This window comes from Musca autumnalis, unplaced genomic scaffold (genome assembly GCF_047663935.1).
Source record: "Musca autumnalis isolate F117 unplaced genomic scaffold, ASM4766393v1 scaffold_1, whole genome shotgun sequence".
NCBI classification, from domain to species: domain Eukaryota; kingdom Metazoa; phylum Arthropoda; class Insecta; order Diptera; family Muscidae; genus Musca; species Musca autumnalis.
The window spans coordinates 126,692,370-126,715,848 of record NW_027411644.1 but is presented as its reverse complement, the minus strand read 5'-3'; the positions used below and the strand labels follow the sequence as shown (position 1 = coordinate 126,715,848).

Genomic DNA, 23,479 nt, shown 5'->3' with positions numbered 1-23,479 from the left:
ATGAAAATACTAAAAAAGTACAAATTGCGTATTACAGTCTTTTTTATCTTTATAAAGAGCTAAGCCCAAGTTCCACATAAGCACAAAATTAGTAAATAAAGCCAATGTTTTCAAGGCAGGCTAACCAATAATAAAAAATCGTTTTCATTGTCGGAAATATCATCGCCTAAGAATTGGTGGTCCTTGGCCATAAGAATTTCTTCTTCTGCTGCACTTAACGTTTTATTAGGCGATTCGCTGAATATTGATATAACATCTAGGAATTGAAAAGAATAAACATGTATAAATGAGCATAAATAAATAAAATGTCCTTAAATTTGCTTACATTACAGCTGTATAAACATTAGAAAAATCTCGCCATCGATTTTTGCCAAATAACCCTTCAACATTTTAACTCATTATTATGCCGTGTCCAAATATCAGATGTAAGTTGCGTTCATTTCCAGCGAGACGGGACAATATTGCTCTGTTCCAGAACATGCAAGAAGCTACTATTTTTTACTACGATAACATTTTTTCCTTTATGTTATCGGAAAAAATAGTAAAAATTAGTAGATTCTTGCAGTACTGGAACAGACCATATATTCGTCAGGCTCCACAATCTTCTCTAGTTGACGAAGTTTTACCACAAATGTTGTCAGCCGCCTCAGAATTTGTATTCTGATATAGAATTGTATATTTTTCACTTGTCTGTTATTTTCCTTTCCTAATTTCCTTTGCTCATACTTGTTGTTATTAAAATTATATATTTTATTGATTTTTCACAAAAAACACTTTTTTTAACGAACCGCCAAAATTATTTTACGCCAAACAATTAAGAAAATGAAGAAAAAATAAGAAGATGCCTCTTTGGGCTATCAGATTTCAATATAAACAATGCTTCTTCTTATTAAGGTAAAAGTATCAATTGTTGACAACCTGTTGACAAAGTGTTGACTTTGTCAACATAATAGTAGACAAAGTGGTGACATGTCGAACCATGTGCCCATGCTTCCTACAGGGAAGCTTTGAATATGCACAATATGTGTATTTTAAATGATGGCAACCCTACTCATCTATCCACCTTAAACACATTTACGAACATTGATATTGCTGCTCCACTGCCCTTTTACCAATTGCATCATCGGAGACAATAAATATTCTATATAGCAGCGACCATTTCCCTATTGCAACAACAATAAACACCAATTCTTCTTGGGCATCTGTAAAACGTATGCCGAGATACAATTTTAAAAATGCGAAATGGCCACTCTACAGTTCTGCCGTGGATTCAGATTTAGACGGCAAATCATTCAGCAGCAATCCCAACAAAATCAGCGCTACAATAACCAAAGCAATACTATCTGCGGCAAACAAGTATGTACCAATAAAAAAGGATTACAAGAAACATTACGTCCCCTGGTGGAACAAAGATCTAAATACCTATCGACAAAACAAAATAAGAACATATCGGATTTTCCGTAGATGTCCAACAGTCAACAATAAAATTATTTACAAAAAATCAAACGCAAAGTTCAGGTATGAATGTAAGCAAGCAAAAATAAAATGTTTCATACACCTTACAAATACAATCAGCAGAGATTCGCCCTTGTCTATTATTTGGAGTAAAGTAAATAGAATGGCCAACCGGAATACATTCCACACATTCACTGCCATGGAAGACAATAATGACATATTTACTAATCCTACTGAAATTGCAAACCTTTTCGGTCGTAAATGGTCCGCAGAATCCTTGGATGAAAACTACACCCCAGAATTTTGTAGCGCAAAAAACGTCATACCAAACAATTTCTCCAACCCTGCAACCAATAAATACTCATCTTTTATGGAACATCAGATTACCATCTAGGAATTAAATTTAGCCTTAAAAAAAGTTAAAGGTTACACACCTGGGCATGACAGGATTTCTTATGTGTTCTTACAAAACCTCTCCAGTATAGGCAAAGATAAACTCCTTTCCTTATACAACGCAATTTTTGACACTGGTGTTATACCCTACTCATGGAAATCAGCCATAATTGTCCCCATTCCAAAACCATATAAGAGTAATACCAATTTCTCCGGATATAGGCCAATCTCGTTACTACCATGCATTTCGAAATTACTGGAACGTATAATTTCCAATCGATTAGCATGGTTTTTGAAAACAAGGAAACTAGTTTCATCAAACCAAGTAGCTTTCAAAGCCAAGCAGGGTTGCTCCGATGCCCTTCTCCATATAGACTTTTTTGCTACAAAAGCCATATCCACCCACGAAAAACCACATCTCTATTTTGGCTATTGACTTTGAAAAAGCATTTGACCATATTGGTATCCACGTCATCATCGACTCGTTAATATCTTGGGGTTGCGGTTCCATCGTTTCTCTCTGGAAGAACTTTTAGAGTGAAAATAAATAACTTTTTCTCTAAAAATTTCACTTTGCAAAATGGCATACCACAAGGATCGCCGCTGTCAGTAACCCTTTTTCCAAATTGCTTTTAACCACATCAGCGCTATAATCAACAAATACAACAAAATCTACCATTGCTTGTACGCTGACGATGTTTATATTTTAAGTCTTCAAAAAGACAACAACCAGACCAATGAAACATTTTCCCAAATAATCCTTGAGTTGTTAAACTGGTGCAAAACATCTGGTTCAAAAATTTCCTCATCGAAATCCTCAATACTCCACATTTGCAGAAAGCAGAGATGCCAACCCAACGAATTTTCAGTTGAGGACATAACTATTCCATATGTCAATGAGCTAAAAATTCTGGGCATAACTTTTACAAAAAATTACAGATGGAAACCCCATATTTTCAATACCTTTTATACTATTAATATAAGAAAGTTTTGAGCCAAATTTTGTCAGCCAACGTCAAGGGGTTCGACAGTTAATGAGTTTTTACCCACTTTTGTTTAAATACTCGAAATCGGGGTACCCTTATATGGGGGCTACAAGAAAACGCGGACCTACGTTGACAAATATCTGCAAGGATATATTATACTCCTTGAGGACTCACTGTGACAAATTACAGCCAATTTGGTTGTAAAATGTGGCTAATAGATGAAAAATACCTTAAATCGGGAGGTACGGCTATATGGGGGCTATATCAAAACATGGACCCAGGGACTCTATTTTCAATACCTTTATTACTATTGATATAAGAAAGTTTTGAGCCAAATTTTGTCAGCCAACGTCAAGGAGTTCGACAGTTAATGAGTTTTTACCCACTTTTGGATAAATACTCGAAATCGGTGTACCCTTATATGGGGGCTACAGGAAAACGTGGACCTACGATGACAAATATGTGCAAGGATATATTATACTCCTTGAGGACTCACTGTGCCAAATTACAGCCAATTTGGTTGTAAAATGTGGCTAATAGATGAAAAATACCTTAAATCGGGAGGTACGGCTATATGGGGGCTATATCAAAACATGGACCCAGAGACCCCATGTTCAGTACCAGAAGTTCTTTTGACATAAGAAAGATTTATGCCAAGTTTTGTCAGCCTACATCAAGTGGTTCGGCAGTTAAAGAGTTTTTACCCAAAATTTGGGTAAATACTCGAAATCGGGGTGCCCTTATATGGGTGCTATTAGAAAACTTGGACCTATATTGACAAATTTTTGCAAGGATATTTTTTACACATTGAGAACTCACTGTGCCAAGCTAAGCCAATATTATTGTAAAATGTGGTTATTATACAAAAAATACTTTAAATCAGGAGGTACGGTTATGTGGGGGAGCAAAGTAAACAAACCCCATCAAATGAGCAAAATAACTCAGAACCATCAAACTCAAATAAAACTCATCACACAACCATCACCAAAACAAAGGACGATAATCTCAACACAAAACATATAGATAGAGAAGAATTACTCAAAAGCTTCAAATCAAAAATAGAAAGCTTAAACAACAACAAAAACAACACAAACAAACAAGTATTTAAATATACAGATATATCTCAAACATCATCCTCAAGCGAATCAAATGTAAATACTGACACTCCAGCCAAAATAACGGCAAGAAGATTCGAAATCGACGATCTTCAAGATATACAAATGAATGAATAATGTTTTATCTAAAACATTATTCCTTTTTTCCTTTTCTCAATCATGACTGATTTCAAGATACTGCAGTGGAACATCAAAGGGTTAATAAATAATTACGTTGATCTACAAGTGTTAATCCAAGATCATCACCCACATTTCATCTCACTACAGGAAACACATATTCCATTTCAATCCCAAGCTATAGCACCAAACACTTTTACTGCTTACTCCATCAACCACCCCTCAAATATAGGTGGAAAAAATGGCTTAGCTGTTTTCATCAAGAAACATATTCCTCACAAAAGGATATACAATTCCTCTAAACTCCTAAACATCGTTATGGAAATAACACTAAATATCAAAATAACAGTCATTTCGCTATATAAACAAAAAAAAAAAAAAAAAAAACATTGTTCCACAACATCCCATACGGGACAAGGGAGACTTCTCTCATATCAATGAGTGCACCCCGATTCATATTTAGCTCAATGATATGGGACCTACTGTTTATCGCCGAGTCCGAACGGCGTGTCTTAAGACACCACTTGTGAGAAGTTTTTCAAGGCTGAAATACTCAGGAAATGTCGCCAACATTACTGAGGGGTATTTTGCCACCGTTGAAAAATGTTTGATGTTGCCTGGCCGGGGAATCGAACCCCTGACCTTCTGCGTGCAAGGCGGGCGTGCATACCATTGCACCACGGTGGCATCCAAATGAATCATTTACTGTTAACGACATTTCCTCACTTTTTGAAAACATCCATTCTCCAGTTTTACTAATTGGAGACGTCAACTGCTGGAATATACTATGGGGTTCTCAAACGAATAATTCTAGAGGAGTACTTCTGGAACAACCCTGTAGGAAACGTCAATAGTGAATCTATACTGACTTACTACTGACATTGTCAACAGTACTACTGACAAACTGTAGACAACTCATGTAATTTCCTATAGACATTTTGTATGAACGTGTCATTCGAAAGTCAGTACTGACATTGGAACTAGTATGTCAGTAGTTGCTGAGGAACCATGTGTTGACATTGGAGGTAGTGAGTCAATAGAGACATTGGAGGTAGTGAGTCAATAGAGACATTGGAGGTAGTAAATCAATAGTACATAAAGTAGAGCTGGCAAACCATCGATATTCCCAACATTAGATATTTTCGATATAATGTTTTAAAATATCGATTGCTATCGATATTATCGTTAAGTTGTCCTCGCCATTAATTTGGAGATGAAAATGGCGGAAATGTCAATAATTATCTTGAAATTATGCAAAAGTAGATCACAGAACTGTAAAGGAGAAAAAACAACTGCTTTTATTTTATAAAAAATGTAAAAAAATACATTTTATTTTACAGAAAAATGTGTACGTGTGACTACGGACTTACTTTCTTACACACACACATAACCGAAAAGCAGCGAAATTTCTATTTATTTCAATGGATTTCAGGTTAGGGGGTTTTATTCCGATAATATCGATAGGCAAAACTATCTATCGATATTGAATATTTAAATAATAATCGATATTATCGATAGTGCCATCGATTTTTTGCCAGCTCTAACATAAAGGCTCATATGGAGACATTGGTACCAAATTTTTCACTATTAAGTTTTTGGCCTATTTGGAACTTTTTATAGATTAAAAAGCTATATAGTGTGTTTAATAAGACGATGAACTTATACTTTTGTTTAAATAGTATATTTTATTACAGAAAAACATATAAGTATGAAAATACTAAAAAAGTACAAATTGCGTATTACAGTCTTTTTTATCTTTATAAAGAGCTAAGCCCAAGTTCCACATAAGCACAAAATTAGTAAATAAAGCCAATGTTTTCAAGGCAGGCTAACCAATAATAAAAAATCGTTTTCATTGTCGGAAATATCATCGCCTAAGAATTGGTGGTCCTTGGCCATTAGAATTTCTTCTTCTGCTGCACTTAACGTTTTATTAGGCGATTCGCTGAATATTGATATAACATCTAGGAATTGAAAAGAATAAACATGTATAAATGAGCATAAATAAATAAAATGTCCTTAAATTTGCTTACATTACAGCTGTATAAACATTAGAAAAATCTCGCCATCGATTTTTGCCAAATAACCCTTCAACATTTTAACTCATTATTATGCCGTGTCCAAATATCAGATGTAAGTTGCGTTCATTTCCAGCGAGACGGGACAATATTGCTCTGTTCCAGAACATGCAAGAAGCTACTATTTTTTACTACGATAACATTTTTTCCTTTATGTTATCGGAAAAAATAGTAAAAATTAGTAGATTCTTGCAGTACTGGAACAGACCATATATTCGTCAGGCTCCACAATCTTCTCTAGTTGACGAAGTTTTACCACAAATGTTGTCAGCCGCCTCAGAATTTGTATTCTGATATAGAATTGTATATTTTTCACTTGTCTGTTATTTTCCTTTCCTAATTTCCTTTGCTCATACTTGTTGTTATTAAAATTATATATTTTATTGATTTTTCACAAAAAACACTTTTTTTAACGAACCGCCAAAATTATTTTACGCCAAACAATTAAGAAAATGAAGAAAAAATAAGAAGATGCCTCTTTGGGCTATCAGATTTCAATATAAACAATGCTTCTTCTTATTAAGGTAAAAGTATCAATTGTTGACAACCTGTTGACAAAGTGTTGACTTTGTCAACATAATAGTAGACAAAGTGGTGACATGTCGAACCATGTGCCCATGCTTCCTACAGGGAAGCTTTGAATATGCACAATATGTGTATTTTAAATGATGGCAACCCTACTCATCTATCCACCTTAAACACATTTACGAACATTGATATTGCGTGCTGCTCCACTGCCCTTTTACCAATTGCATCATCGGAGACAATAAATAATCTATATAGCAGCGACCATTTCCCTATTGCAACAACAATAAACACCAATTCTTCTTGGGCATCTGTAAAACGTATGCCGAGATACAATTTTAAAAATGCGAAATGGCCACTCTACAGTTCTGCCGTGGATTCAGATTTAGACGGCAAATCATTCAGCAGCAATCCCAACAAAATCAGCGCTACAATAACCAAAGCAATACTATCTGCGGCAAACAAGTATGTACCAATAAAAAGAGATTACAAGAAACATTACGTCCCCTGGTGGAACAAAGATCTAAATACCTATCGACAAAACAAAATAAGAACATATCGGATTTTCCGTAGATGTCCAACAGTCAACAATAAAATTATTTACAAAAAATCAAACGCAAAGTTCAGGTATGAATGTAAGCAAGCAAAAATAAAATGTTTCATACACCTTACAAATACAATCAGCAGAGATTCGCCCTTGTCTATTATTTGGAGTAAAGTAAATAGAATGGCCAACCGGAATACATTCCACACATTCACTGCCATGGAAGACAATAATGACATATTTACTAATCCTACTGAAATTGCAAACCTTTTCGGTCGTAAATGGTCCGCAGAATCCTTGGATGAAAACTACACCCCAGAATTTTGTAGCGCAAAAAACGTCATACCAAACAATTTCTCCAACCCTGCAACCAATAAATACTCATCTTTTATGGAACATCAGATTACCATCTAGGAATTAAATTTAGCCTTAAAAAAAGTTAAAGGTTACACACCTGGGCATGACAGGATTTCTTATGTGTTCTTACAAAACCTCTCCAGTATAGGCAAAGATAAACTCCTTTCCTTATACAACGCAATTTTTGACACTGGTGTTATACCCTACTCATGGAAATCAGCCATAATTGTCCCCATTCCAAAACCATATAAGAGTAATACCAATTTCTCCGGATATAGGCCAATCTCGTTACTACCATGCATTTCGAATTTACTGGAACGTATAATTTCCAATCGATTAGCATGGTTTTTGAAAACAAGGAAACTAGTTTCATCAAACCAAGTAGCTTTCAAAGCCAAGCAGGGTTGCTCCGATGCCCTTCTCCATATAGACTTTTTTGCTACAAAAGCCATATCCACCCACGAAAAACCACATCTCTATTTTGGCTATTGACTTTGAAAAAGCATTTGACCATATTGGTATCCACGTCATCATCGACTCGTTAATATCTTGGGGTTGCGGTTCCATCGTTTCTCTCTGGAAGAACTTTTAGAGTGAAAATAAATAACTTTTACTCTAAAAATTTCACTTTGCAAAATGGCATACCACAAGGATCGCCGCTGTCAGTAACCCTTTTCCAAATTGCTTTTAACCACATCAGCGCTATAATCAACAAATACAACAAAATCTACCATTGCTTGTACGCTGACGATGTTTATATTTTAAGTCTTCAAAAAGACAACAACCAGACCAATGAAACATTTTCCCAAATAATCCTTGAGTTGTTAAACTGGTGCAAAACATCTGGTTCAAAAATTTCCTCATCGAAATCCTCAATACTCCACATTTGCAGAAAGCAGAGATGCCAACCCAACGAATTTTCAGTTGAGGACATAACTATTCCATATGTCAATGAGCTAAAAATTCTGGGCATAACTTTTACAAAAAATTACAGATGGAAACCCCATATTTTCAATACCTTTTATACTATCAATATAAGAAAGTTTTGAGCCAAATTTTGTCAGCCAACGTCAAGGGGTTCGACAGTTAATGAGTTTTTACCCACTTTTGTTTAAATACTCGAAATCGGGGTACCCTTATATGGGGGCTACAAGAAAACGCGGACCTACGTTGACAAATATCTGCAAGGATATATTATACTCCTTGAGTACTCACTGTGACAAATTACAGCCAATTTGGTTGTAAAATGTGGCTAATAGATGAAAAATACCTTAAATCGGGAGGTACGGCTATATGGGGGCTATATCAAAACATGGACCCAGGGACTCTATTTTCAATACCTTTATTACTATTGATATAAGAAAGTTTTGAGCCAAATTTTGTCAGCCAACGTCAAGGAGTTCGACAGTTAATGAGTTTTTACCCACTTTTGGATAAATACTCGAAATCGGTGTACCCTTATATGGGGGCTACTGGAAAACGTGGACCTACGATGACAAATATGTGCAAGGATATATTATACTCCTTGAGGACTCACTGTGCCAAATTACAGCCAATTTGGTTGTAAAATGTGGCTAATAGATGAAAAATACCTTAAATCGGGAGGTACGGCTATATGGGGGCTATATCAAAACATGAACCCAGAGACCCCATGTTCAGTACCAGAAGTTCTTTTGACATAAGAAAGATTTATGCCAAGTTTTGTCAGCCTACATCAAGTGGTTCGGCAGTTAAAGAGTTTTTACCCAAAATTTGGGTAAATACTCGAAATCGGGGTGCCTTTATATGGGTGCTATTAGAAAACTTGGACCTATATTGACCAATTTTTGCAAGGATATTTTTTACACATTGAGAACTCACTGTGCCAAGCTAAGCCAATATTATTGTAAAATGTGGTTATTATACAAAAAATACTTTAAATCAGGAGGTACGGTTATGTGGGGGCTATATCAAAACATGGGCCCAGAGACCCCATGTTTAGTACCAGAAGTTCTGTTGACATAAGAAAGATGTGAGCCAAATTTTGTCAGCCTACGTCAAGTGGTTCGGCAGTTAATGAGTTTTTACCCCACACTTGGGTAAATACTCGGGTATTTACCCAAGTATTTACCCACTAGTTTAAAGTATTGTAAAGCTATCCATTTTGAAACGAATTTACAACCTAAACCCAGAAATAGGGTGTAAAATGTTGTATTTGCCATTCAATATAGTAAATACCCAAATAAATACCCACAAATGGGTATTTACCCGGTATTTACCCACCGTGTGGGTATTTACCGGGTAAATACCCGGTAAATACCCGGTAAATACCATCTCTATATATGAATGTATCCACAACAATATCATTGATTTTAAAAATAAAGTGACGAGTTACTCTCCAAAATATACGTTGTGGCTGTTCCCCAAAAATTCATGTGATATATCTATCATTTTTCAAAAAGGATAACTCACCCAACGAGATATATGTGTCACTGGTCAACACTTTTTACTGATGCTTCAAAAAATGATTTTACAACCGCTTATGCAATTGTAAAAAAAGCTGGCAACATACTTGCTTCAAAAATTACATCCAATTACTGTTCTATTTTTACCGCAGAAGTAGCAGGAATATTACAAGCTATCACTATAGCAAAACATTCCAAAGGAAAAACAATGATTCTTACTGACAGTTTATCTGCTATAAAATCAATACTGAATATATCAAACACCAAGTGGGCTGGCATCAACAAAATAAGGGACCTACTTACATCACACAACAATAAAATAAAGATAGCGTGGATTCCCGGACATGTTGGATATCTGGTAATGTGCATGCTGACGCTGCTGCAAAGTTAGCTTGCAACTCCCCATTGCTCCTTGATAATATTATCGAAAGTCTTGATCTCAAAGCAAACATTTTAGCCCTCCTTCATGAACAACACGTTGCTAACATGAACAGTTTTAAACATCACCACTATAGTGATGTTAACCCACAAAACCAAGCAGCAGTATATCCTACGAACATTGAGAAAAAGAAAATTAAGATATTTTCCCGTTAACGCATGGGACATGCAATCCTAACACATCAACACCTAATTAATAAGAACATGGATAATAAATGTCCCAAATGTGGAGCTGTCGTAGACGTCAAACATATACTACAATCTTGCAGCATCCTATCTAAACAACAACGCACTCTTCTGCAAAGCAGAGGATTTGAAACGAAAAAATATTATTATCTAAAAGAAAACAATGTAAAAAGCTGATGGCCTTTGTAGCTAATGCTCTTGTATTCCTTTTTTGTAATTATCCTTATATTAACTATAACTATAATTCTATATATATATATATATATATATATATATATATATATATATAGTCGGGGGAAGTCCATACTTCCCGAGATATAGGCCTTCAAAGTTCCAAATATTTATATGTACAGTATCGGCCAAAACTAAAGCACCCCCTCAGTAAATTTTTTTGAAATGGTAATTTTTTTATGAAAACTAAATTATAAATTTATTTTTTATTTTTCTTTTTATTTATTTATATCTTTATAATTGAAAAATACAAAAATAAGGAGATCAGAATTTAATAAACAAAAGTTAAAATTCAAAAAACATTTTAGGTCGCAAACATACCCAGCAAAATAAATTGGGAGTAGTGCAATGTAGACTAGTTCTTTCACGGCATGTTTTTATGCAGTTCAAACGGAGTCGTGAAAAAGGCACTCCATTCCTCACATTTTAACCGCATTTGGATGCAATCCAAAGAATCACATCCATTTATCACATTTTAACAACATCCGGAGGCAGTTCAACGGAGTCGTGAAAAAGGCACTCCAATTCCTCACAAATTAACAGCATCCGGATGCAGTGCAAACGGAGTCGTGAAAAAGGCACTCCGTTCACTACATTTTATTAGCTGTTGTTAGAGATCCCTACATGTACATAAATCAGTTTGCACATCTCTGCAGGCAGCGGACTACATTTCCAAAAAGAGATAATCGTGTTAACATTTCCCACGAAATACCCAATTATGTATACCTCGTCTCACTCCTATATTGGAGAAGTCTTTTCATGTGAGAGTTGCTCGAATTTTTAATATTTTACCGTCGAGCTTAAAGTTGTTCAATACATCTCTAAAATGTTATAAGTAGACATCGGATTTTTGCATGTTTTTTATTTCTCATCCGATTGGACTCAAATTTTGGATCTAGGCATTTTGAGGGTCAATTTTTCGATATTTGGGGTCATATCAAAAATATGCAAAAAATATGCAAAAAATATGCAAAATATATGCAAAATATATGCAAAAAATATGCAAAAAATATGCCAAAAAATATGCAAAATATGCAAAAAATATGCAAAATATGCAAAAAATATGCAAAATATGCAAAAAATATGCAAAATATGCAAAAAATATGCAGAATATGCAAAAAATATGCAAACAGTTTTTGGTCGAAAATCGTCAAAAAAGTCGTAAAATTTACAATTAAAGTTGGAAAAAAGCATCAAAAAAACTTTAAAGTGTCCTAAATTAAGACTGTTGGCCATTTAACGTCGATTTTTTAGCAGATTATTGTGTTATTGATACCTCTTACGACGGTATGATGTAGGGTATATGGTATTGTAATACTATTTTTATTGTTAAACTATGCAAAAATATAAAATATCAATCATTTTATGTAAATTTAATATTTTCTTTGTCTTAATTTGTAGCTTTAGGCTGGTTTTAACTCAAAGGGAAGAAATCGATGTCGGAGTTTTTTAGGCGGGGGTGCCGCCTAAACTGTTTACTTAGATTATATTTTAGATAGATTTAAGATTAAGATTGGGATAAGTTAACACGTGCTACTGGAGCCTCGAAGTTATGAAAATCTCGTCTCTCTCGGCGACCCATATCTGTGGAACGGTTGCCCGTATTATGCATTAAATTAAAGGCCATTCTGTTTATTTTTTATTCAAAAACAAAATGCGTGAGTATTACTGAATTCGAGATAGAAAGCCAGTGTCCCGATTAACGTGACTACGTACGCCTTAGGGCGAAAATGGAGCCTACTGGGTATAGCCGACTACTTGGAAAACGCATTGTTTTAGTTGTTCGTCCTTTGTAATTAATTGGTTGTAATCTGTGGTGAGCTCGACTCTGAGTTAATGTGACTTTTTTATGAATTTCGAACAGTTGTTCTTTTGTAAGTTTGGGTCGAATATTTCCGGAGAAGTTTCCGTCTTCGCTTTGTTAAGATTTTTGTCGCCATTTGACTCTTTACGGTGTTTTGCACTGTCGGAACAAACAATGCCAAGCCAACAAAAACCAAACTAATAGTACGGTTACACTAGAGTTTTTTTGTCGGGTTAACCCACTTCGAGAGGATTTATTTGACGTTTGCGCTATAGAATTGACATTTGAAATCCAAACCCACTGGGTTAATCCGGCTATGTGTAACCGGGGTATAACAAAAGAACAACTGCCGAAATTTCCAGAAAAAGTCTACCAGGCGTAATTACAGGGTATACTTACTTGTTGATCAAGAGATTAAGCATTAACTCTTGAAAAAGATCCTGTAACTTGACCGCAGAACATCAATTACCAGGAAGGGTAAAGGATGTTAAACAACTTGAAAGTTGTGAACGACATAGCAGAGCAAGGAGTCGAGTTCATCACCAAGTAGTCATTTTTACCCAGATGTCCCCAAAATCACATTATGTCAGCCCCTTAAATAAATTTAAATATGAACAAAATGTAAAAGACATTTGTTTTCATTCCCAAAAATTGATAATATGGGAAGAAATAAAAAATAATTTAGAAAATTAATTTACAATGTTTTATTTATAAAAGCACTTAAAACTAGAACATAATTATTAATGATGGATTCTCTCAAATAAAACGCTGGTGGCCGTTTAATATTGCCACAATTTTTAATTCAAATGCAAGCGTTTTATTTGAGAGATTTAATCATTAAAAAATATTTTCTAGTTTTAAGTGCATTTGTAAATAAAACACTGTAACTTATTTTTTTAATTTTTTTTTTATTTTTAACTTTTCAGCATTTAATTTTTTTGACCACTGGGAACCTCATAACAAAATTATAGCCAATTTAGGCCGAAAAACTTTAAAATACCTGAAATCGTGTTGTACCGTTGTATAGGGGCTATACCAAAGCTTGACCTGAGTCCAACATTTTTAGTGAGGAAGTTTCTGTACCATTGGGAACACCAAATGCCAAGTTATAGCCAATTCGGCCTAAAAATTTAACCAGAATCCTTAAAGTACTTTAAATTTGGTGGTACCGCTATATGGGGGCTCTAAGAAAAAAATGGACCCATATTGGTTTTGGTTTCATATTCCTGTATTGTCATCCAAGTCTGAAATATGTGCAAAGTTTTAGTTCTATTGGTCAACTACAACTGTGTGGAAAATAAGTTACTAGATTTGAACTAAACAGACACAAAAGCAAGTTAAATTAAACACTGTAAAAAGGGTTTTTTCACAATAGACTCCATTTTCACCCTAAGGCGTTTTCGGGACATTGGCTTTATTATCTTGAATTCAGTACTACTTACTACTACAATACTACGTATTTTGTTGTTCGGCAAAATATCAAGAATAGTATGGCATTTAATTTAATGCATAACACGGGCAAATAGTTTTAACCGTTTCATAGATATGGGTAGCTGAAGTCGTCAAATAGCCAAAAAGTCGAGATTTTCATAACTACGAGGACCCAGTGGCATGTGTTAACATATTCCAATTGTGCTCAAACTTTAACAATCTTAAAATCTAACCAAACTAAAGACTTTAGGGGAGTGCCGCATAAAAAAATCCGACATCGATTTTTTCCCTTTGAGTTAAAACCAGACTAATGCAACAAATTAAGACAAAGAAAATATTGAATTTTAAATAAAATATTTGACAATTTAACAAATTTTATATTTTTTAATAGGTTGATAATAAAAAATGGTATTACAATATACATATAACCATATTTTTATATCCACACTGTGGTAAGGGGTCTCAATAGCATAATAATCTGCTAAAAAGCGACGTTAAACGGCCAACAATTTTAATTTAGGACACTTTGATGATTTTTCCCAACTTTAATTGTCAATTTTACGACTTTTATGACGATTTTCGGCCAAAAACTGTTTGCATATTTTGCATATTTTTGCATACTGCATATATTTTGCATATTTTTTGCATATTTTTTGCATATTTTTTGCATATTTTTTGCATATTTTTTGCATATTTTGCATATTTTTTGCATATGCAAAATATGCAAAATAAATACAAAATATGACCCTGCCATTGAATTTAGATTTCTTTGAAACGAATTTTGGTCCAATCAGAATCTTCGTATCTCTATTATTAAAAAATATGCAAATATGCAAAATCCGATGTCAATTTTTCAATTCAATTCAATTTATTTTCATAAATGGGAACCTAGCCCATAGGGCCAAGAGCGGTTCCAAAAGCTACAAAACATACACTACTCCAAAAGCTTAAAACTAACAATACATTAAATTTAATAGTCTTAAAATTCATTAACAGGATGTAATTAAAGAAAATATGAAGATCTGTTTAGTAAATCAGCTAAGCAATATTAAAAATAAGGAACATAAACAATCATAACAAAAATTTGTACTAGTCGAAAAATTATTAATCTTCAAAATCACTCCGATTGAAATATTCAAATAACTTTCTTTTATAACAGATTAAGGAGCCACTGAATGTCTTAAGATCTTGCGGTAAACCATTGAACACACGGGCAACCCGTACCAAAAAGGATTTTTCCAAAAAAGGGGTCAAACGCGGTATATGAATTTGTTTATTCCTCTCCGATCTACTAAAAACAAATAACTCTAAAACAGAGGAAGGGGCTTTGATTTGTATCACCTTAAAGAAAAACAACATGCACCTAATATTCAGAAAAGCATCAAACGAACTACCAAGAAATTCTTCTACATACGAAGAAATATGATCACGACGATTAAGCACGAAAACATAGCGCATGACCCTATTAAACAATAGCTTAAGCTTACGCAAAACGCAGCCACAACTTCCACCAACAACCTCAATACAATACAAAAAATGCGGCATTATCAATGCATGTACTACCTGTATCCTAATTTTCTTAGGTAGGACAATATCCAAACAGTACAACTTTCTTAAAATAAAGTTTACCTTGGAAACTAAACAATTAACATGCAGATCAAACTCCAAACCACTATCAAGCAACAAACCAAGACACTTCATCGAGCTTACAACATCTATAGACTCCCTATAGATGGAAACATTTATAGAACTCTCTTGGAAGTTGCCAAAAAACATAGCCTTAGTCTTACTAGTATTTATTGAGAGCCCATTGTTGGACAACCACGTGACTAACATATTAATATTAAAATCAATAGAAGACTGCAAAACATCCATAAAAACATATTCCCCTTTAAACAAAACCTGTATATCATCAGCAAAGGCAAATGACAAACAATTTCTACTATTAATACAACCAAACAAATCATTAATATACATAATAAACAACAAAGGCCCAAGGACAGAACCTTGGGGCACACCACTACTCACAGGTAGCATACTCGAAACACAATTTTTACAACTCACATATTGCAACCTCCGGAACAAATACGAAAAGATAAGCTTACACGCTGAAGACGAAAAATTAAAAAAACGATGCAACTTCTTAATCAAAATGAAGTGATTAATTTTGTCAAAGGCCTTTTCAAGGTCCAAAGACAACAGAACACAACAACCACCCCCACCAACAGTCTTCCTCACATTGTCAGTCAATCCAACAAGGAGGGACGTTGTACTACGGTTACATCTAAATCCATACTGGCTATCATGCAACAGTGATAGCTCATTGATGTAACTCAGCATTTGATCTTTCAATATATGCTCAACCATCTTTGAGATTATCGGCATAATTGATATAGGTCTATAATCCCGAGAATCATTACTTTTCCGTATAGGCACTACTTTAGAAATTTTCCAACCTGAGGGGAACGTAGACACAGTTAACATCGTATTAACAATATACACCAAATGACGTCCAATTAAAGGGAACACAAGTCTCAGAAATTTAAGCTGAAAACCATCATAACCAACTGCTTTAGATTTAATCTTATAAAACGCATTTACAATTTCAGCCAAATCAACAGCACGAAATGAAAAACCATCATAAACACTATCAGGAATACAAGAAACATCAAATTCATTCACCGTTTGATTAGACACAAAATTATAATTCAACTGTTCAACATCTACACAATCAACTTCACTATCCTCATCTCCCAAACCACTCTTATTCAAGATGGACCAAATATCTTTAGACGTTTTATTCGCAAACATGTCACCATGCGCTATAAATTTAAGTCTCCTAATAACTTTCTTAGCCCGATTTCGACATCTACAGTAATTCTTCCAATTAACAATATTCTTGTCACGAAGATATGCACTGTAGGCTATATCTCTAACAGACAGATGATAACGTATGTCTGGAGATTTAAACCAATCATCATGATTGACTCTACAGAACCGCTTTTTAACCGGGACAACACTATGCATATAACGTAAACCACGGTTAAGTACATCAACTTGAATATCAACATCAGCCACATCATACACACCATCTAAACCACACATAGCAAATGCATCCGCGAGAGCCAACAAATCAACAGCGTCATAGTCCGCATATTCATAAAACTGCTTAACCAGACGACAATGCATACTAACCGACAGAAAAATAAACGAATGATCCGAAATACCAGGACATGCAAATTGATTTGAACAAGCAATCAAATTCGGACAAGACACAAAGAAACAATCCAACAACGAGGTAGATCCATGTGAAACATCAATATGCGTGGGCATAGAATTGTGAACAACAGATAAATTCATTCTACTACAAATATTCCTTACAACAAAACTCCGTGACAAATCAAACATGTTATTGTTAAAATCACCCATAATAACATTGGGGTATCTTACAACTATATCAGAAATTTCTTCTTCCATTGACGCGATATCACCATGTGGTAGATATACCACACCAAAGACTGAATAAGCCCGTGTCTGTCGTTCTTCTGCAATTCGTTCTTTTGCTAATTTTTAAACGTTAGCGTATTGTATTTGACTAGTGGATGCTGTAGCATCATTTTTGGATGAATATGAACAATATCGGCTAATGTTTTGGTATAGCCCCTTTATAGCGGTACCTTCCGATCTTCGGTATTTCGGATATTTAAGCCACATTTTCCTACTAAATTAGCTGTAATTTGGTACTTAGGGTTCTTAGTGGCCACTAAACATATCCACCAAAAATCGTGGACCTGGGTCCACGTTTGGGTATAGCCTCCATACAACGGTACCTTCCGATTTTCAGTATTTTGAGGATTTAAGCTAAATTTTCCGAAAATCAATTATTTCGCCTGCAGTAATTAATAATTTAGTATCTTCTATACCAAAAAGATGTGATTGTGTCATTCAGAATACGGGATACGCAACGAAATATTGATTTCAATAGTTTTTGTTGTACCTCGAATTGGGGGGGTGCTTTAGTTTTGTCCGCTTATATTTGCGACCTAAAGTAGTTTTTGAAATCTAACTTTTGTTTATTAAATTCTGAATTCCTTATTTTTGTATTTTCCAATTATAAAGATATAAATAAATAAAAAGAAAAATAAAATATAAATTTATAATATAGTTTTCATAAAAAATGATCATTTGAAAAAAATTTATTGAGGGGGTGCTTTAGTTTTGGCCGATACTGTTTATATCTTAACCGATGTTCCGAATTTTGGACAGGTGCAAATCTCGAGAGAAAGAACCAAATTCTCTTTTAAATTATTAAGTTTGTTCTAAATAGCCGGTCTTCGGCCGGGGATTTAAGACTTTCTCCTATGGACAGGTGCAAATCTCGAAAACTGAAACTACATTTTCTTTTAATTTATAAAGTTTCCTCAAAATAGCCGACCTTTGGATGGGTATCGGCTAAAATCAACCAAGTTATGAACATATATATTTTTTGAAATTTGAAGCCTACATCTCGGAAAGTATGGTCGCCTCCCAGACTATATATATATTTTTGTATTCGGGACAACTAGACCTACAAGTGATACAAATTTCAAAAAAATTGAAATGTAGGATAAAAAATAACCTAGATATAAACATATATACAGTTGCGTTCAAAATAATAGGAGTGCCCATACACAAAAGAGAATGGTCCAAAAAAACATGGTTAAACTTCTCCATTTTGGTTTATTTTGTATTTGGTTAAGATTGTTGACATTCCAACTGTTATTTCATTAACATAAATGTGGCAATTTGTATTAAATAAATTAATGTTTACACCAACATTATAAATCGTCTTAAAATTTTTTGTTCAAAAAAATAGGAGTGTGGAAGAAAAAGGACAATGAAACTATTTTTAGTTGAATTTACGACCGAAACTGTAAATACTTTTGTTGATAGTACTAAATACAATATATTTGAATTTTTTTGAAAACAAAAGTCCTTTGGTAGTATCTAAAAACAGGCTATTATCCTTCTGGCGACTTTTCCAATAAATTAAGCACTTATTGGGGAATTCAGTGGATTTTATAAACAAAACCTTTATTGATTAGAGTTGTTTAACACTCTGACTGTTACCTCAAACAAAACACAATGATTGGTATCCCATAAATTGTTGTATTTTGAACCATGAACCAAATTTCAGCCAGTTTTCATTAATCCTTTATGAAAGGATCGGTCAAAACAGCGCTTTTATAAGTCATTTACTCCTCGACCAAATAAAATTAGGAGGTCCTCAGGATGTAAACTTTATGTACACAATCGATTTCACTTCTATTCCGAAAATTTTTTAAAGCGTGAACGGTTGAAATGAGTCGGTAAAGAATTAGTTCAATTCTCCAGCCAGTTTCAGTACCCGGGTGTTTTTCACACCATTCTTTTATCTTTATTTCATTAAATGTTGAAAAGATATCAGCTCCACAATAATTTAGTATGTTTATATTATTAATATTTGGTGTTTCTCCTTTATTTTGAACTACTTTTTGTATTCTTTTTGGCGTATTGGTTAGAAGTTTGCTGTAATTTTCAAAAGTTATTTAGTATGCAAATTCACAGCATAGCACAGGGTCTACGCTGGCGCTGTGAAAGTGTCGCAGCATAGCACATAGCCACAGCATTAAAAACAAAAACGAAAACTATTGCTGTGCTGTGCTGCGAATATTTTTACATGAAATGCTTTGGACTATGCTGTGGCCATGATAATTTTACAGCACAGCACATAGAAATTTTCATGAAATCCAAAAACGATGCATATGCTGTGCTATGCTGTGAACATTTCGACATAGCATAGCATTAATAATATTAATCCAGCAAACCCAATTAAAGATGTTCAGTTTTTCTACACGCTGAAGAAATGAAAATGAAATTTATTGTATTAAAAAAGGTGGAAAATACAATCAATCAATTTTTCGCTTCCGAAATATCTATGTTTCAAGAGCCTTTGATTCAAATTGGAGGACCTTCAAAATGTTTTTATATTTTTCCTATGAACATTTATAGAACGATAGCTCCAATTGTTCAATATTTTTTGACATTATATTTTCCATAACAATGTTGTTTTTGTAAAGTTGTTATGCCATGTTCATACCAGCATTTGAATCACGTTGTTCGCTCTCATAATTACGTACACGAGTAAACCCGTTCATACGACATTGCCCAGCTAACATTTTTTTCCGAATTCGTATCGAATTCGGACAGAATTTCTGGAAAAATAGCCGATTGTGATGCCGAATTCGTACCGAATTCGATACGAAAGTTGTGTGGACGTGGTCACCGAATTCGGAAAGAATTTTCTAATGAAATTCTTAAAAACCTATTAGAGTTTCGCGACGAATTCTGTCCGTATTCGGAAGTAAATTCTTGGTCCGAATTCGGAAGAAAATTCTGGAAAATTCGATGAAAAATTTAGATTTTCTTAAGAAAATCCGTCCGAATTCGGAAAGAAATTCTGGAAAAATTCGGAGAAAAGTTCAGATTTTCTGAAAAAATCGGAAACAATTCTGACGCTGACGCCACGTGTCGTACTGTACAGAACAAACCCCACTCAGAGACAATTTTCTTTCAATATGCTATTTATGGAAGATTCTAATTTCAAACTTTCTAATGATATAGCCTGTTGTTATAATTTTATGATTAACAGTAGAACAATATGCAGAAGTATACTTCCACATATATGTTGAAGCTATCAACACTAGCTTGAATAATTATATGTAGCATTTATATTAAAAAATTTTAAAATTGTATATGCGAATTTTATGACCAGTAATTTTGTTCTTCGACATCAAACGAAAAAAAATTCCCTTAGAAAATCCATTAGTAATCGGAACGAATTCGGAATGACGATTCTTAAGATTCTTTAGAAAATGTGCAGAGATTCTTAAAATAAACTTATAGAAAATCAGTCAAATTTCTAGGAAAATATTAGAGAAATCGGCCACAATTCTAAAAAATATTCAGAAAATCTCAGAAAAAATCTGATATCAGAGCCCTCGGAAAAAATTGTTAGCTGGGTGTACACAATTCATAGCAACATGATTCATATTTTCATTCTTCTTTATTTACTGATTTTAAAGAAAGTTTCAACCAAAAGACGAGTAAAATTAATTGATATGAACTGAAAAAATATTTGTCCTTCTTTCAGATATCTATTTAATATTAAATTATATTATTTTCATTCACGTTTTCTATTTTACTCACAATTATGGTCTTCCCAGTATATTTTTTAATTTTTCTATTTTTAAAATTAACGAGGCAGGGATTTGGTTTTTGATTTGTACGCGAATTTGAAACGATGGACAAGAAATGGAACTGCAATGAAAGATAAGACAACATTTGCTATGATTTTAGTGTACACTAGTCGTTAAACCGTTTACTATTCATTCATGTTTTGCAGTTTTTCTAAAAATGTTTTGGTTTTTAGTAAATTTTTAAATTTTGTATTTTTTCCTGTCATAATTAATTTATTTCGATAAATTCTCTCATTTGTTAGAGATGGAACATATTTTATCGTCGTTCGGAGAGTAATGTACAAAAATCGTTTTTCGTTCTCAAAATTTTGTATGGTAATGAAGTAATTACATCATAGACTAATGAAACATAGACGTCGGATCACTCAATTTTTCCGCAGTCAAGTCACTCAAACCCGAAAACTCAAAAAAGTTGGAAGACGATTTTTGGGGAAAATTGCAATATTTTCTTGGATATTTTTACCTGAGGATATAGTTCCTATCAATAACCAAACCCATGTAGTCTTTTGCCAGAACAAAATATTTGTTAAGTTGTATTCTTTTTGGCATTTTATATTCAGAGCAATCATGAAAATTTCCCTCGTAATTTTCCGCACGGAAAATAATTTTAAAAAGTGAAATTCTTTTAAAATCAATATTTTGAAACATTGGAAACTACTGAAGTCGCTTAATTATGCAATATTCTCACTGAATCGACAAAAAATATTCTCCTGTTAGACATAAATATGGAAAAAAATGCTGAAATTGAGGAAAGGGAAAAAATTCCTCACGGAATTTTTATTCATGATTGCCCTGATTGAGTTTCTTATTTACAACACTCAATTCGAACATAGTCGGTGAGAGAGTTCCGACGTCTATGTTTCATTAGTCTATGATTACATCGTAATTTGGGTTCGAACAACGAATAGAGACCGAATTAGCCTTTGTATGAACAAGGCATTAGCTGTTGTAATTCATGAAAATAACTTGGTTTCCTTGGGTTTATGAGGTAGAATAATAAAGGATTACCAGTTTCATATTTAAATTATGCCGCAATTGCTCTTTATTTTTTACACTCGACGACCAAGCAATATGCATCAAATTTTTATATGTTTTCTTTTACTATTGGATGGATTTGAATTATTTTATTATTAGGCATTAAAAATATAATTTTCACACTAAAAGTTAGTGCCAAGAATGTCCTCCTTGATATTTAAAAATAACTTTTAACTTTAAGTTAATCGGAACGTTATAAATCTGGTCGTAAAATCCAAATTATAACAAAATAAGACGTATTATATATGGGGGATAGTGTTTCTTCCCTGATTTTTTTTAATTTTTCATTCAGGTAATTTGTAATTTAAAAAAAAAAACGTTTCTAATAGATTTTTCATCTTAAACAGTTCTAATATTGTACATATAGTTCAAAATGCCTTCTAAATAGTGGTTTTATTTAAGATGTTCCCCAAACAGCGGATTATCTAGAACAAAATACTTTGTTGGATTAATTAAATAAGATTCTTTAAACGAAAAATTGTCTAAATGACAGTAAAATTAACAGGGGAGTTAATATTACTGTAATTTTATTAGCCGGAATAAATAATGCCCATGAATTTATTTTCATAAAAGTCTGAAAACTTTTAATTATACTTTACTAAATAATAATATATACTTTACTTTATACTTTATAGGGAAATCCAAACGAGCTAGTGCTCTTGTTGCAGCTGTGGAAAAGGCAACCGAAAACTTTATCCAAAAAGGTGAACAAATTGCTTATGAAAATCCCGACATTACTCAAGAAATGCTGTCTGCAGTTGATGAAGTACGAAAGTCTGGGGATGCCATGAGTATTGCTGCTAGGGAATTTTCTGAAGATCCGTGCAGTTCGCTCAAGAGAGGTAATATGGTACGTGCTGCTCGTAATCTACTATCAGCAGTGACGCGGCTATTAATACTTGCCGACATGGTCGACGTACATCTTCTTTTAAAATCGTTACATGTAGTGGAAGATGATTTAAATCGTCTTAAGAATGCATCCAGTCAGGATGAACTTATGAACAATATGAGGGTAGGTAGAACTTTATGATCAACTTATTTGTCTGACTCATTATTATAAACA

General features: G+C 33.7%; 1 protein-coding gene across 4 annotated transcripts in view; it reads left to right on the top strand.

Annotated features, from left to right (window-relative positions):
* Window positions 1-23,479, top strand: part of alpha-Cat (catenin alpha) — a 204,151-nt gene that overhangs the window by 12,267 nt on the left and 168,405 nt on the right. For all 4 annotated transcript variants that reach the window (XM_073992454.1, XM_073992448.1, XM_073992438.1 and 1 more), the window contains one exon: window positions 23,052-23,428. In XM_073992454.1, coding sequence (XP_073848555.1) covers window positions 23,052-23,428 — 377 coding nt within the window. The remainder of the gene's footprint in view (window positions 1-23,051; window positions 23,429-23,479) is intronic.